We start from the raw sequence: 15,583 nt of genomic DNA on the forward strand, positions 1-15,583 counted from the left end.
ATGTGAGGGGATATCTGGAAACATGACAACTTGGCAAGTGGTGCCCTCTTTTTATTCAGAGCTGAGATATGAGCCCATTTAATATACTTTACACTGAATGCCTTTTCTAAGAATAACTTACAGGTTCATGAATTGCTGCTGTTTCAGCTGTCAGGACTTTTCAAGCAGAAATGCCAGGAATTTATGTACCCGAAACTAAAGCAAATAAATGCTTTAATGACATGCATGTTTATAGGCTATTTTTGAATGTGCCATTTTATATTCAAGAGCCAGGCAGACACCTTGGATTTCATTTTGTTGCCAGTGATTGTATTTAACAAGAACCCAGATTAAGAAGGAATTCCTAATTTATAAAAGGTTTTTGTTACAATAAGAAGGAGAACTGCTGTTTGTTTCCATGGTAGCAGTGATAAAGTATTATAGTCAATCCCACAAATTGTATTTTATTTCTCTGAAAGGTCATTTGAAACTGCATCCACCCACAATTTAGAAAGGCCTGACATTTTAAAAGATTATTAAAATGAATAAACTGATCAATAGTAAAAGCATTCAGATCAGTTAAGCAACACTTATTCATCTGGCAATTAAGATTTAATTTTGATTTAGGAATTTGGTTTTTTTCTTTTTTTTTTTTTTGGATGCCTAAATGACCTCAACTCCACTGTGAATATTCAGAGTATTCCAGACAGGAGACTGCCTTGACATTAAATTTGGTGATCTCGCAGGACAACAGTCCCCAACCTTTCTGGCACCAGGGACCGGTTTTGTAGAAGACAATTTTTCTTTTTCTTTTTCTTTTTTTTTTTTTTTTTGTTTGTTTGTTTTTTGTTTTGTTTTTTTGCTTTTAAGACAGAATTATGCACTGTCACCCAGGCTGGAGTGCTGTGATGAGATCTTGGCTCACTGCAGTTTGGACTTTTTGGGTTCAAGCAGTTCTCCTGCCTCACCCTCTTGAGTAGCTGGGACTACAGACACACCCCACCAGGCCCAGCTAATGTTTTTGTTGTATTTTTAGTAGAGACGTTCACCATGTTGGCCAGGCTGGTCTCAAACTTCTGACCTCAACTGATCCACCTGCCTCAGCCTCTCAAAGTGCTGGGATTATAGGTATAAGCCACCGTGCCTGGCCAATTTTTCTATGGATGGGGAGGGGTTATGGTTTCAGGATGATTCAATTGCATTACATTTATCATTAGATTCTCTTAAAGAGTGTACAACCTAGATCCCTTGCATGTGCAGTTCACAATAGTGTTCACACTCCTGTGAGAATCTAATGCCACTGCCGATGTGACAGGAGGAGGCAGAGCTCAGCTTCGCTTGCTCGCCCACCACTCACCTCCTGCTGTGCAGCCCAGTTCCTAACACGCCACAGACTGGTACCCGTCCGTGGTTCAGGGTCTGGGGATACCCCTGTCATAGAATATAATCTGTTAAATATGCAGATTAACTTTATTAGCTCAGTACAGTCTAAAACATATTTGTGCATGTCTGTTCTCTGCTGAAACAATAAAATTCAGATGTCTTAGCTGGCATACAATCATGATTCAGTGACCTCTCCGGCATATGCTCCAGCATCTCCTGTGGGGATGCCTTTCCTTTAGGCAAACTGCCTGTTCACTCTCTTCTCAACATCCTTTGGACATTTCTACTTATATTTCTTTCTTCTCCCTGGTGAAGATGCTCCCCACCTTCTCTTTAGTTCTACATGTTAGTCCTACCCATCGTTCACTCAGCAAATACTCGTTAATCCTTGTGGGTTTCTTACCATGTATGCTACGACACAGGTCTCAATAGACTAAGAGAGAACCAGGAGGGCTGTCCAGCCCATGAGGAGCATATGGTGGTCAGAGAGTTGTTCCTTCAAGAGGGAAAGTGAGGGCTTCTTGAAAATAGAATTATAGTTGACTCGAGTCAAGTGCAAAACTCAAACAGTAGAGAATACTGTGGCAATAAAAATGTGTATCTAGTTTTATTGTAGAAGCAAGAAAGTGTTAAGGAAAGTCTCAGTTTGCCTCCTGGAACCTGTTTTATAATGTTGTGAGATAATATAAAAGGAACAACTGCTTATTTCTCAACTCCTACTTTGTTCCTGTCTTCTGGATCAAAGAAGATGGTCTCAGGATTGAAGAAATGGAAAGGCTATATGGCAGGCAGCTCAGTGAAAGCCCAAGATGGTAGAAGGTGTTAACCAAAATTAATTAAAACCCTCTAGTTTGGAAATTTTCTCCCAGAAATTGAGAAATGCCAAAAAATTAGAACATCAAATTATGGTCAATTGCTGAGGGATCCAGAGAAAGGATGAGCAGCTGGAAAGTAAAAGATGGCAAATGTAGTCTTAAGTTCTCAAAAAGGTAAGAAGTTGGTTTCACAAGCTGTGGTTGGATGAGCTCAATGCTGGTCCTGGGAAGATTATAGAACAGGTGAATATGATGCTGCTTTGTCTATGCCTCAAAGAGAAAGTGGCCAGGACAGTTCACAAGAAACCACGTGGTAGACCAACTTCATTTTCTTCTTTGAAAGACTGTGCAAAACTATGTGATAAACATTGTTACATGTCTGCTGGGCACTGATCAAGCAGTTTTATAATTTTTTCTGGACAAAAGAAAGAATGATACATATTCTTATCTGAAGGATGGTGATGAAGGAATATAGAAACATAGTTTGGTGCTGTTCTCTTCAATATTTTACTCCATGACCTGGGTGAACGTAGTTGATCTTATTTGCAGATGACATAATTATGAGAGGAGTAGTGACTATGATGGAAAACACAAAAAGACCTTCACTCTCGGGTAAGAAAAACTGACTCTAACAGGATGAAACTGCCTAGGGATATATTTAAGCACCCACAACTACCTCTCAAATACTAAGTGCATGAGTACAGGATGTAGCACACACATCACTTAGCAGCAACACATGTGGCATGGGATTAGACATTATAGATCAGTAGGAGTTGAGAGTATCAAGAAATCATCAAAAGAGCAATATAGTCATAGGGCATATAGAGTGCAGATGGAAAGGGATGCGAGTTCTTCCCCGTTTGCCTCAGTCATGTTACAGTGATAACAGTGTATTTATTCTAGATGTCACCCGTGAAGACAAATGTAGGCAAACATATGCAGATTATTGTGACCAGAATGATGAAAAGATTTGAAACTATGTCCTTTGGGGAGGAATTTAAGGAACTGAGGATACTTAGGGAAGAGGTTTGTGGTGTGGTGGAGGGTGATGACAGCTAGTCTTAAATATCTGTAGACGTATGTAGAAGACTGATTAGATGTGTTCTGAGCAGTCTCTTGGGGAGCTTTAGAGGCACCTTGAGCAATGGTAATGTGGACAAAGTTATTAGTGAATTGTTGGAAATTCCATATCCCCAGCACCTTCTAATCCTCTTTCTGGTTTATTTTTAGCCCTCACCACCACCTAACAAATTGTATATTTTAAACTTTGTTTCTTGACTATCTTTCTTGATTGGAAATTAAGCTTGTGGAGCTTAATTTCATCTGTGGCTTTTCATCGGTGTCGTTCATGCTGTATCCTTGGTGCCTAGCACCTTGTAGGTGTCAATCAATATTCATCACAGGAGTAAATGAATATGTGGATCTTGCTAGCTGCTGCTCTCCTTCTACCGGATACCAAGAGTTCTGACTGAGGCCCATCTGGTTTCTTCCTCCCCCTGACATCCTTTCCTGGGGATGGTTTGGTATTTGCCACATTTGTTATTTGGGTCATTTGTATGAGGATTGGGAAGAAGAAGGTAAGAGTAGATGGACAGGAGGGACAAGAAGTAGGACTGCTGCTGGGGGTTATTTTTCTGGGAGTTTGGAAAAGAGCAGGAGGAGTTGAGGAATGTGGGTAAAGGGGATGGGGAGGAAAGGAGATTTAAGAAAGCATTGTTGAGCTTATGAGCTGCTCTAGGATATTTGAGTATAAAGAACTTGAGTTATTTTCAAATCGAAGTTTACTTACTGGGTGGTTTCATTGATAATAACACATTCTGAGCCTGGACTATGTGGGTGGGCTTCCAAAGGAGCGTGGTCAGAAGGTTTGGGTTTGAGGCCAGTCTCTACTACTTGTCAGCTGACTGACTTTGGGCAAACAACCTCTCTTCCCAAGTGGCTTTCCTGATTCCTGAAACTGCTGTAACGGTGTCTGCCCCACCTCACAGACTTTGGGGGTGAAAATTCCAAATATTGGAATTCTTTGTAAACTTTAAAAAGTGGTAGATGACTGTAAGCAATTGTGTTTCATCACCCGGGGCTTTATCTTTCATATAATAAACACTTGATGAATGTTTGTTGATGAGAGTCTCATAACCTCTTTTCTATTAGTCTCTGGGAAAATTAATGCCTGCAAACGATCAAATAGCAGCTTGCATGGGGAGAAGCCCTATCAGGTAATATTCAGGTTATGATGTGGTGCCTGTTTTCTCTGATAAAGTAGAATTAAACATTTACTTGGAGAAATTGCTAGCTAATCTTGGCAATAAAGTTTAATCTCTATCTTTTTTCATTTGGAAAATTATGGATCTGAATTATTAAATTGCTTCTATATTATTCTCTTCAGTGGGCTAGCAGGGACTGGGACCACAGAGGGAGATACTGGCATAGAACACAGTTATGGGTTAATAGACCAAGGAAGGACGTGGCCTGAGAAGTCTAATTTTAACCCTCCTGCTTGAGCCTCTAGTGACCCCGCCCCCTCCCCAGAAGTCAGCTTGCCCAAAATTAGGGGGCAAAACATAAACAAGGGAATTCTACATGGGGTGGGACAGTCTGTGCTGGTAGAAATTCAGTTGAATGCTAGAACAATTTCTTTCCCTCTTAAGGTTTCTTGTTATGGTAAAGTAAGCACTACTTTGGACATCAAAAGACATTGGCTCTAATTCTGGGTCTTCCACTTACTAGTTGTAGATCTTAGGTGAGTCATTCAACCATTGCAGACTTTAGTTACTTCGTGTATAATGAAAAGATTTAATTAGAAATTATTTATTTATTTATTTATTTATTTATTTTTTTGAGACGGAGTCTCGCTCTATCGCCTGGGCTGGAGTGCAGTGGCCAGATCTCAGCTCACTGCAAGCTCCGCCTCCTGGGTTTACGCCATTCTCCTGCCTCAGCCTCCCGAGTAGCTGGGACTACAGGCGCCCACCACCTCGCCCGGCTAGTTTTTTGTATTTTTTTTTTAGTAGAGACGGGGTTTCACCGTGTTAGCCAGGATGGTCTCGATCTCCTGACCTCGTGATCCGCCCGTCTCGGCCTCCCAAAGTGCTGGGATTACAGGCTTGAGCCACCGCGCCCGGCCTAGAAATTCTTAAAACTTCTATAATTCTGGAAAATAGAATTTCAATTGCTATGAAACAAGAATTCTGAAACAAAAAATATCTTCCTTTCGTTTCTGCTAGTGCTATTTTTCCTCCCACATGTACTATCCAGGCAGTGCAAAGACAATATTGATTCATCTAATGAACAGGTTGTGATTTTAGGGATTTATTGGAAGACTAGGAAGAGTGTGGTTAGAATTTCCTCTCTAGAGGAATCTGGACATGCAGAGTCAATGCATAGCTACTCTAGTGTGACGATGACATGACCACATACCCACATACTTTAGGATGAAGCAACAGGTCTGAGAGCAGCTGGGCTTTACAGAGGCCACAGTCAAACCCGGGTATGATTGAGTGTTGATGTTCACACAAGGTTCTAGCTTGTGGACTTCCATTAGCTACTTCTTTTCTTGTATAAGGAAATCTGTACCTAAATTCAGGAACACAAAATCCTTGATGGTATTTCAAACCAAATGTGTGTGCCCAGTATCAACAAAGCTTCAGATAATTTTTATTCCTGGATTTTCACAAATTTCACATTTCTAGAAACTTTTCTCCTCTATGCTGGATACTGAAGGATAACACAAAAAGATGATGGTACCGCTAAGGGGGCTTTCAGAGTGTACAGCATTGTCTTGCTAATTTTGTTATCTAGTCTAATGATCATCTCAGCAGGTGTAGCCCCTCCAGCGCCCCAGAGAGACTGGCACAGAGGGATTGACAGACACCGATCCAACTTACAAATGACTGATACATAAACCTGAATATTCTCGATTTATAAATGTGAATAGAAAGCATCCCATCCCACTTATAGGAATGCTCTTATTCTCTAGGCCATGCAGCTTTTCAAATACTTTAAAATGAAGACGTTGGGAAATTAAATTCATCATCCTAAGGTTGCTTGGTTAGTAGGGAATCAAAGCAAAGGAATTGTTTATGAAAATTATGGTGCATCCTACCCTCCAAGAGAGATCATCTCTAGAGATTGTATTTCACAGTTCACGGTTTTCTTTCTTGGATGATTCTGGAAGCATATTGGCCCTTCTTTGTCACAGAATACCTTCTCTGCTGATCATGTCCTATTTATTGGCATTTTCTTTCCTCAGATATGTTAATATCACTGATTGCACAACTCCCGTGTTTTCACGGCTAACACCCTGGGGGATATTTGTACCCTATCATTATGTACTTGAAATGATGTGATTGTTCTTGTTTATGCTGTCACTCTTTTTTTCAAGTGAAAAAGTGCCCCTGAATGTGCAATGTCATTTTCCCAATATCTTGAGGAAAATAATGGAACTGTGTATTTTCCTGTTGAGATGTTTTACCTCGACTGCAAGTTAATTCTCTGAAAAAGCTTAAATAAAATGGGTTCAGCTCCTTTAAATTATGAAATGGAAAGATAACATACTTTTAAATGTTTTATTTTCTAATCTTAATTACATTTAGAAACATAAATGTAATGATAAAGATAAAAAGCTTGATATTTTATTTTATTTTTAGATCAAAAACATCTTACACCACCAAAAGGATTTTTTAAAAACAAATATGCTGTTAATGGCTACTTACATCTTTTTAAGTTTTGTGTATTTGATGAAAACTTTATCTGGAAGACTGTGGATTTTGTTTTTCTTAAGAGACCTAAAATAACATGTAAAGCAAACTTCATTCATTATGGATTTTTATGACCAACCCAACTCTTCCCTAGAAGCCACATGCTTGGGAAAAGAATATTTGATGATGTCCATTATACTAATCCATATTTGAACATGACAACTAAAAATTTTTTATGGGAGAATGAAAAGTTTATAAAGCAAAATAAAGTAGTTTGTGAATATTTGAGAAATGTATCTAGTTAGTATCGCAGACTGGAAAGTCCACAGTGATTTAACTTCTTTGTTTTTACTCTCTGGGTGCATTAACAAACCAAACCAAACCAAAAACCAACCACAGATCCCAACCCACTCTTGCATGCCCAAATGATGACATGAATGCAAATTCCTGAGGCTTTCAATAACTTTATGCAAAGTACAGAAAATTTTGCATGATATAACATAGCTGCTAGCTTCATGGACCTTTTATATCTTTGCAGTCTTGGATAGATTACCAATGTTAAAAATGGCATAGAATAAGTAAGCATGCTTCCTTTTTTAAAAACGAAAACATTTCAGCACAAGCACAATAGTAATCATACATAAATCAGAAAACAATTGAAAATAAGAACTCCAGGCCCACAGACATTTGTGAGTTAACTGATCCAGGCTAATCTAACATACAGGGTGTAAACCATTTTTTCCCCCTGAATAGGAAGCATGGAGAATTATCTGATGACTGGTAGTTTTAAACAGAGTTTCTATTATTTTGCTAATACACACGCAACACTCTTGGGTTTTTCCTTGGTTTTCATGTGACTATAGGGACAAATATCACCAATAATTAAGTTTTACTCACAGTAATGTCACATTGTTAGAAATCATCGGCACAGACTTTAAGTCACCATTTACACACTCCAGTTCAGTTTCTTTGCAGTCACAGCATTGTGGATACTGTTTTAGAACTAATGGGACAAAAAGAGTAAGATTTCACTAGCAAACAAATACATTTCTTTAATTATGACTTTGCCTTTAATAACTGATACTGTTTTCTTTTCATTGAATGTATGAAATTTACATCTGTTAAATGAACTCATTCAGCCCCTAATAAAAGTAAATAAGAATTCTCTCCTACTCAAATGTAGACTAATGTGTTAATCTCAGTTCTAGTTTCTAGTAGTCATTTCGGAGACATTTACCAAGTGATTAGAAAAAACTCACAAAATGTTAACTAGCATAAACTCATCTAGTGAAGCAAGATTAAGTTCACTTCAATGAAAAACATTAGTATGATTAATTCTTAATGGATATGACTGAGTCAGTTCGTTTGAATACCAAAAAATAGTTGCTCAATAAATGCTTGTTGTTTAAAATCAGATTCAATTTTTTTCTTCTTTCAAACTTCCCTAAGAACCATGAGAAGATTGAGATGCAGGTTCTACCATAACCACACTGGCACCTTACTAAAATCCATCCAGCCAGATATTCCTTCCTTTTGGTTCTTTGTTTTTCATCACTATGAAGTTGAAAGTTGAAGATAAAAGTTGTAGAGAAGCTGCAAAGCTGAGATAACCAAAGATCTATCTATCTGAAGTGTTCAGAAGAAAGAAGGATTCAGGATGTACTCTGAAGGGACTTACATAGTTACTAAGATAATGGCATGTAAAGAAGTGAGAAATCTAAGGAGAAGCCAGGCCAAGCTGGTCCATAGGACAATCACTCTGTGTGTGCGTGTGTGTGTGTGTCTGTGTGTGTGATAGAGAGAGAAGAGGGCAGAGGAGAGAGAGAGAGACTTTGAGAGACAGAGTTAGTATTTTTGGAGTCTGATTTCTCCTCGGAGCCTATGAATATTTGTACTGATAGAGCTAAGAATGTGAGAGTTATTTTTGAATTTATTTTGTTATTTCTTTTAAAGTAATTATAAGTTCTTTTTAGTTGCCCTGCTTCTTTTAGATCACTTTTATCCAAATGTTATTTTAAAAATAAATTTTACTGTATTTTATTAGTAAAGCCAACAAACTTCTACTGAGTATATACTTAATGTAAAATATGCTTTTAGTGTATAAATTTTTGAAAATATTTTATGTTGTCTATACATATATGTTAATTAGTTCAACTTCCTAAAGATAACTTTCGTATGCTTACATCAATATTTATTGACATAACCACCATTGAAATAGTGCTTATATGATTAAATTGAAAACCTGTAATTGGAAACTTATTTACCAATAGAATAATTTCATATGGTCAAGCTGGGTGTGTCGCCAAAACCAGAAATGTGAGCATTAAACTGTTTACCCTCCATCACCTGCAAGCCAATCATGCCCCCAGGCTCTGTGGATTCTTTTTCTGAAACGCCTTTTGCATCTCTCTCTACCTCAGTCTTCTCAATGGCATTTCCTGGGGATTGGAATAAACATAATATCCAGTATCTCTTTTATCATCATTCTTTCTCCTCCATCTGAACATGACTGACAAATCGTTCTTTGTCCTGGGAGGCTGTCCTTTGCATTGTAGGATGTTCAGCAGTAGCCCTGGTCTCTACCCACTAGATGCCAGCAGCAACCCACCCTTCTCCATCAGGACAACCAAGAGTGTCTCCAGGCTGGGCATGGGTGGCTCACGCCTATAATTCCAACACTTTGGGAGGCTGAGACGGGTGGATTGCTTGAGCCCAGCAGTTTGAGACCAGCCTGGGCAACATGGCAAGACCCCATCTCTACAAAGAATATGAAAATTAGCCAGGTATGGTGGTGCATGTCTGTAGTCCCAGCTACTCAGGAAGCTGAGGTGGAAGGATCACTTGAGCCTGGGAGGTTCAAGGCTGCAGTGAGCTGTGATTGTATCACTGCACTCCATCCTGGGCAACAGAGTGAGACCCTGTCTCAAAAAAAAAAAAAAGGTCTCTAGACCCTGTCAGACGTTCTTTGCAGGCACTGTTGCCATGGCTAAGACTCACTACTCTAATTCATTCTCTGCAATTCTAATGAAATAATCTTCCTCACATACATTTCTGATCACGTGCTCTTCCTCCTCATTAAAAAATAAAATAAATATAAGACCAAACCAAACAAACATTAGGCCCAAAACTATGATGATTGCCTGTTGTATACAGTAGTAACCTTTAAAATGGGATGTGGGCAAGACGACTCATTGTGGGTTAGGTAGAAAATAGTAGAGCTTTTGGTTGTATTTATTTATTTATTTATTTATTTTTTTTTTTTTTTTGAGACGGAGTCTTGCTCTGCCACCAAGGCTGGAGTGCAGTGGCCGGCTCTCAGCTCACTGCAAGCTCCGCCTCCCGGGTTCACGCCATTCTCCTGTCTCAGCCTCCCGAGTAGTTGGGACTACAGGCGCCCGCCTCGTCGCCCGGCTAGTTTTTTGTATTTTTTAGTAGAGACGGGGTTTCACCGTGTTAGCCAGGATGGTCTCGATCTCCTGACCTCGTGATCCGCCCGTCTCGGCCTCCCAAAGTGCTGGGATTACAGGCTTGAGCCACCGCGCCCGGCCGGTTGTATTTATTTTTAATTTTATCCTTTTTTTGTTTCTAATTTTCATACAGAATATTCTTGTGCATTATAAAGTATATAAGTGGTCACTATAAACTGGTATTATAAAGTACATAAAATACTGTTAGTGTCGTATTTGATATATATATGTTATATATATATATTTACATATACATACTAATGTATGTAATTGTACATTCATCTAATTATATATCTATGTCTCTACATATACACACACACCCCCTAAAATTCTGTCTACAGGATAGAGGCCACACTTCAGTGTGTGCACCAAAACCTTTCATGGGCTGGCCCCAGCCTTCTAGGCTCAGCTCCTGCCCCTCCACTTCATGCACTCAGAATGGTTGTGAAAAGGCATGCTGCAACCTGCTGCGCATCTTCCCCAGTGTTTTGCTGATCTTGCTCCCCTGCTCATCTGGTCACCTCGTAGCTTTCCTCCATCCGAGGACTTCAAAGTCCATCTCAAATGTTATCCTCTCTGGGAATCTTTCCCCATCCTCAGCACAGCCATCATTTCTTCCAATGGGCTTCCCCATTCCCTGGTGCAAACATTATTCCTCCCTTTTAGCAATAATATTATATCATCACTGCTTTTGTAAGGAACTGTCTTTCCTGCTACATGTGAGGTGTTTGTGGGTTAGAACTCCGTCTTAGTCATCGTTGTCCTCTCAGTGCCTAACATCTTTCTTGAAGAAAATAATTAAAAGGAATAAGAATTTTACTATTTGTCACAATTATTCAATACTTATATATTCTGGCAATCAGAGAGTAATGCATGAAAAGAGCATAAATGGTTGTTTTCTTTTTTCTATCTTTCCAATCCCACAGGCAGACAACAGACCTGTTAGCCAGTGAAATAAATACATTGAACTAAAATGGAAATTCCAAAGTGAATTTGTCACATTACCCATATAAATGTGTGCATCACAAATCATGTTTTTCACAAAGCTGATACTGTCTTTGAATCAAAACCACTTACAGCACTTCTGTGTTAAGGGCACACTGTTAGCATTTCCATGGACTGCGCCAAATATGGTCGCCCATCCACTAGTGTCACCTGTGAAATGGTGATTGAGATGTGTCACTTATTCTAGAAATTAAATACCATCTTACAAAAGTTTAACAGTTTGATAATGATTTTAAACTAAAATATGTTTAAGTAATAGAATGATTGATCTTTTAAATACATAGTAAGGGAGAAAAAGTTAGGCAAACATCTGCAAGGTATCCCTTTTTTACATGAAAAATACTCCAAATGTATGTATCATAAAATTTGCAATGCAAGTATGTAATTATTTTACATAAATATAAATGTCTTGGAAAATATCAACTATTTCTAATACTGACATTTTCCACGTTTGACCTTAATTTTGAGGACCTCCGAAGAAAATATCTGAATTTTGTTTTGTCACGTGCATACTGCTGTATATGTAGAAGCATACTTGATAGATATATTGAGTTCTGATAACATTTATGTCATCCGACTTTTTTTTAATAAAGCAAAAGCAAAGTTTCTTAAAGGCTTTTTTCTGGGTGCAGTGGCACTTGTTTGTAACCTCAGCAGAGGCTGAGGTGGGAGGATCACTTGCATGTAGGAGTTCAAGACCAGCTTGGGAAACATAGGGAGACCCTCTCTTTACAAAAAATAAAAAGTTAACTGGGCATGGTGGTGTGCACCTGTAGTCCTAGCTACTTGGGAGACTGAGGTGGGAGGATAGCTTGATCCCAGGAGGTCACAGCTGCAGTGAGCAGTGATCACGGCACTGCACTCCAGCCTGGGTGACAGAGGGAGACCCTGTCTCAAATAAATAAATAAAGGTTTTTGAGTCCTGCTGAGAAAAATAACATTTCCTCAATTTGTCATATATTAATGTCAATTTGTCGTATGTAAATATAATTTATTTGCCAAATTTTCCTCTTCTTTTTGATAAATCGTATTTTTAAAAAAGGAGGTCTAATTGTGAAGTATTGTTATTTCAGTATATGCTATAAAATAATAAAATATGCATTATAGTGTAAGATACTGAAGTTCACACAAATGCCTAAGTAAATTAAAATAATTGCCCACAGTCTGCTTTGATCCTTGGAATCTTTATTTCTATTTCTTATTAATATTCTCAGTAATTCAACTATGATGCTGCCTCACTTGCTTTATTTAATTTGGGTTCAGAAATCCTCATGGGGTAAACATTCATGGCTTCTGGTTCCCATGCAGCAAAAAGGAAAGGACGAGAATTTGAGGAACTTGCCCATTGGCATCCAGAGAGTTGCCCCCAAAACTGAGCACTGACTCTGTACTCTCCAGCTCTAAGCTTTGTGATAAGACTGAGGCCTCTTCTCAAGGAGTTCCTACCTAGGAAGATAAATGCAATGATAAGGGCTGGGTGCAGTGGCTCATGCCCATAATCCCAGCACTTTGGAGGCAGAGGCAGGCAGATCACCTAAGGTCAGGAGTTCCAGACCAGCCTGGCCAACATGGTGAAACCCCATCTCTATTAAAAATACAAAAAGTTAGCTGGGCATAGTGGAGGGCGCCTGAAATCCTAGCTACTCAGGAGGCTGAGGCAGGAGAATCGCTTGAACCCAGGAGGCAGAGGTTGCAGTGAGCCAAGATCACGCCATTGCACTCCAGCCTGGGCAACAAGAGCGAGACTCCATCTCAAAAACAAACAACGTCAACAACAATGAAAAGATAAGGCATTCTACTTTGTGCAGCATACAGATACGCCCAGGGTGCTGTGTTAACACAGATAAATTGCAGCCATCCTAGAACGGTGATACAGCTTCAGGGAGGCCAGGGAAGCCCTCCTGGAGGAGGAGACACTTAAACCGGGCCCTGAAGAATGAGTGGAAGTGATCCACGGGAAGTGTGGGCAGAGGCTGTGTCCCTCAGAGGGAGGCATGCCTGAGTACCCAGGGGCAGGACAGAAGATTCTAGAGATGCATGCCGTGAGCTTTGCTGCCCCACTTTGGTGGGTGGTTGAGCAGCGCTGAAGAGAGGTAGCTCTCTGTGGGAGAAAACACGCGGGATTTTTTCTGATTAACTAGACATATCAGCCTCTCTTGGCATCAGTTTCCTCCAGAGAAAAATATTTTTTAGGTTTCAATAAACAGAGCTGAAATTGGCCTGTAAGATGCTCTGTTATCTGGCCTCTGGTTACCCCTTCATTCCCTGTGTATACCCCTGTTCACTCTGCTTGAGTCACACACCATCAAACACATCATCCTGTTTCAGTCAGCCTTGGGCCTTTGCACTTGATGTTGCCTTTGCCTGGAATTCTGCCCCTCTAGAATATTTCATAGTTTCTTTTTCTTTCTTTCTTTCTTTCTTTCTTTCTTTCTTTCTTTCTTTCTTTCTTTCTTTCTTTCTTTCTTTCTTTCTTTCTTTGTTCTCAATCCAAGTGTCATCATCTTATAAAGATATTCTCTGGTTACGTCCTTGAAATATCCCTCCCTCCAAGTTACTTTCTATTTCATTGTCCTGTTTCATTGCCTTACTTATCACTCAGATTATTTAATTCCTTACATACGGTTTATCATCATCTTAGTTCACATTATCCATGTGAACTCCACAAGGTCAAGACACTTGTCTCCCTTGAGCTCACTGTGTCCCAGTGATTTGGAGAGCTCCTGGCACATAGTGGGCACTCAGTATAGGTCCATTCTATCAGTTAATTCTCTAGCTAGGCCCATTCACACTTTATGAATATTCTTTTTTTTTTTTTTTTTTTTTTTGAGTTGCAGTTTTGCTCTTGTTGCCCAGGCTGGAGTGCAGTGGCACGATCTTGGCTCACTGCAACCTTACCTCCTGGGATCAGGCAATTCTCCTGCCTCAGCCTCCTGAGTAGCTGGAATTACAGGCACCTGCCACCACGGCCAGCTAATTTTTTTTTTTTTGTATTTTCAGTAGAGACTGGGGTTTCACCATGTTGGCCAGGCTGATCTTGAACTCCTGACCTCAGGTGAGCCACCTGCCTCAGCCTCCTAAAGTGCTGGGATTACAGGCGTGAGCCACCGTGCCTGGCCACTTTATGAATATTCTTGAAGCTGAACCAAATTACCAGCCATAAGGAGGTAGTCATAGAAAGCCCCTTAAAATTAAAATATGAGTATTGAAGTAGATTTTCAAATATAATTTTATTTTTATAAAATATAACATTTTATGATACTGCATTTCTGACTTAAGCAACCTCAACATACAAAAATTCAGGTCGTTATCACAAATACATCGGGGAATCATTATTTGTGTTTCCAAGGGAGTCCCTACAGAAAACCAAATCAGTTTTCCTAGTTTATCACAATCATTATCCAATGGACCCACAGTTTTGGGGTGTTCATAAAGTGAGGAACACAAGGGGAACCAAGGGGAGCACTCACCACAGTTCTCTTCGTCCGCCCCGTTCCCACAGTCATCCTCGCCATCACAGTGGAAAGCTCGGGGCAAGCACTTGGTAAGATTCCCACAGGGAAAATATCCTTTTTGGCATGAAGGAGTGATCATGCTAGCTTGAGTCAGTGCAAAATCTACATGAAAGAGGGGCAAAAAAAAAGTGTTACCATGGCCAAGCTCTCTCTGTGTTATCCCATTTAATTTTCACAAGAATTATATGAGTTGAGTTCATCTGGTGTTATTCTTAGTGCACAATTTCTTTGAATAATATTCTTAATGACAACTTCATTTTTTATTTTTAGACGGAGTCTCACTCTATTGCCAGGCTGGAGTGCACGATCTCAGCTCACTGCAACCTCTGCCTCCCAAATTCAAGCAATTCTCCTGCCTCAGCCTCCTGAGTAGCTGGAATTACATACGTGCACCACCACGTCCGACTAATTTTTGTATTTTTAGTAGAGACGGGGTTTCACCATGTTGGCCAGGCTGGTCTCAAACTCCTGACTAGCCCACCTTGGCCTCCCAAAGTGCTGAGATTACAGATGTGAGCCACCTCGCCCGGCCAGTGATAACATTTTAAACAGCCATAATCACACTGAATACCAGCTATATCAAGAACAGAATCAGGGTTCATTTTGAATTCACTTCCACAAGGTAATCATAAAACCAGATGTATTGTCCTAGTTTTGTATGGAATCAAGGAGTCATCCACCGTTGAAAACAGAAAGGTAAAACCATGAGCTAATAGGGTCAA

The 15,583-nt window shown here is 39.7% G+C and overlaps 1 protein-coding gene and 1 long non-coding RNA gene across 3 annotated transcripts in view; one reads left to right on the plus strand and one right to left on the minus strand.

Moving 5' to 3' along the window:
* LOC115894576 overlaps nucleotides 1–15,583 on the plus strand; it is a 160,747-nt gene that overhangs the window by 78,900 nt on the left and 66,264 nt on the right. The gene's annotated exons all lie outside the window — the stretch shown is intronic.
* The window catches only part of RXFP2 (relaxin family peptide receptor 2), a 73,058-nt gene that overhangs the window by 37,718 nt on the left and 19,757 nt on the right, over nucleotides 1–15,583 (minus strand). For both annotated transcript variants that reach the window (XM_010367070.2, XM_010367071.1), the window contains exons 2-5: nucleotides 14,817–14,963; nucleotides 11,419–11,496; nucleotides 7,772–7,877; nucleotides 6,890–6,961 (exon numbers count right to left, since the gene is read on the minus strand). In XM_010367070.2, coding sequence (XP_010365372.1) covers nucleotides 6,890–6,961; nucleotides 7,772–7,877; nucleotides 11,419–11,496; nucleotides 14,817–14,963 — 403 coding nt within the window. The remainder of the gene's footprint in view (nucleotides 1–6,889; nucleotides 6,962–7,771; nucleotides 7,878–11,418; nucleotides 11,497–14,816; nucleotides 14,964–15,583) is intronic.

Source organism: Rhinopithecus roxellana, chromosome 18, assembly GCF_007565055.1.
Source record: "Rhinopithecus roxellana isolate Shanxi Qingling chromosome 18, ASM756505v1, whole genome shotgun sequence".
Classification (NCBI taxonomy): domain Eukaryota; kingdom Metazoa; phylum Chordata; class Mammalia; order Primates; family Cercopithecidae; genus Rhinopithecus; species Rhinopithecus roxellana.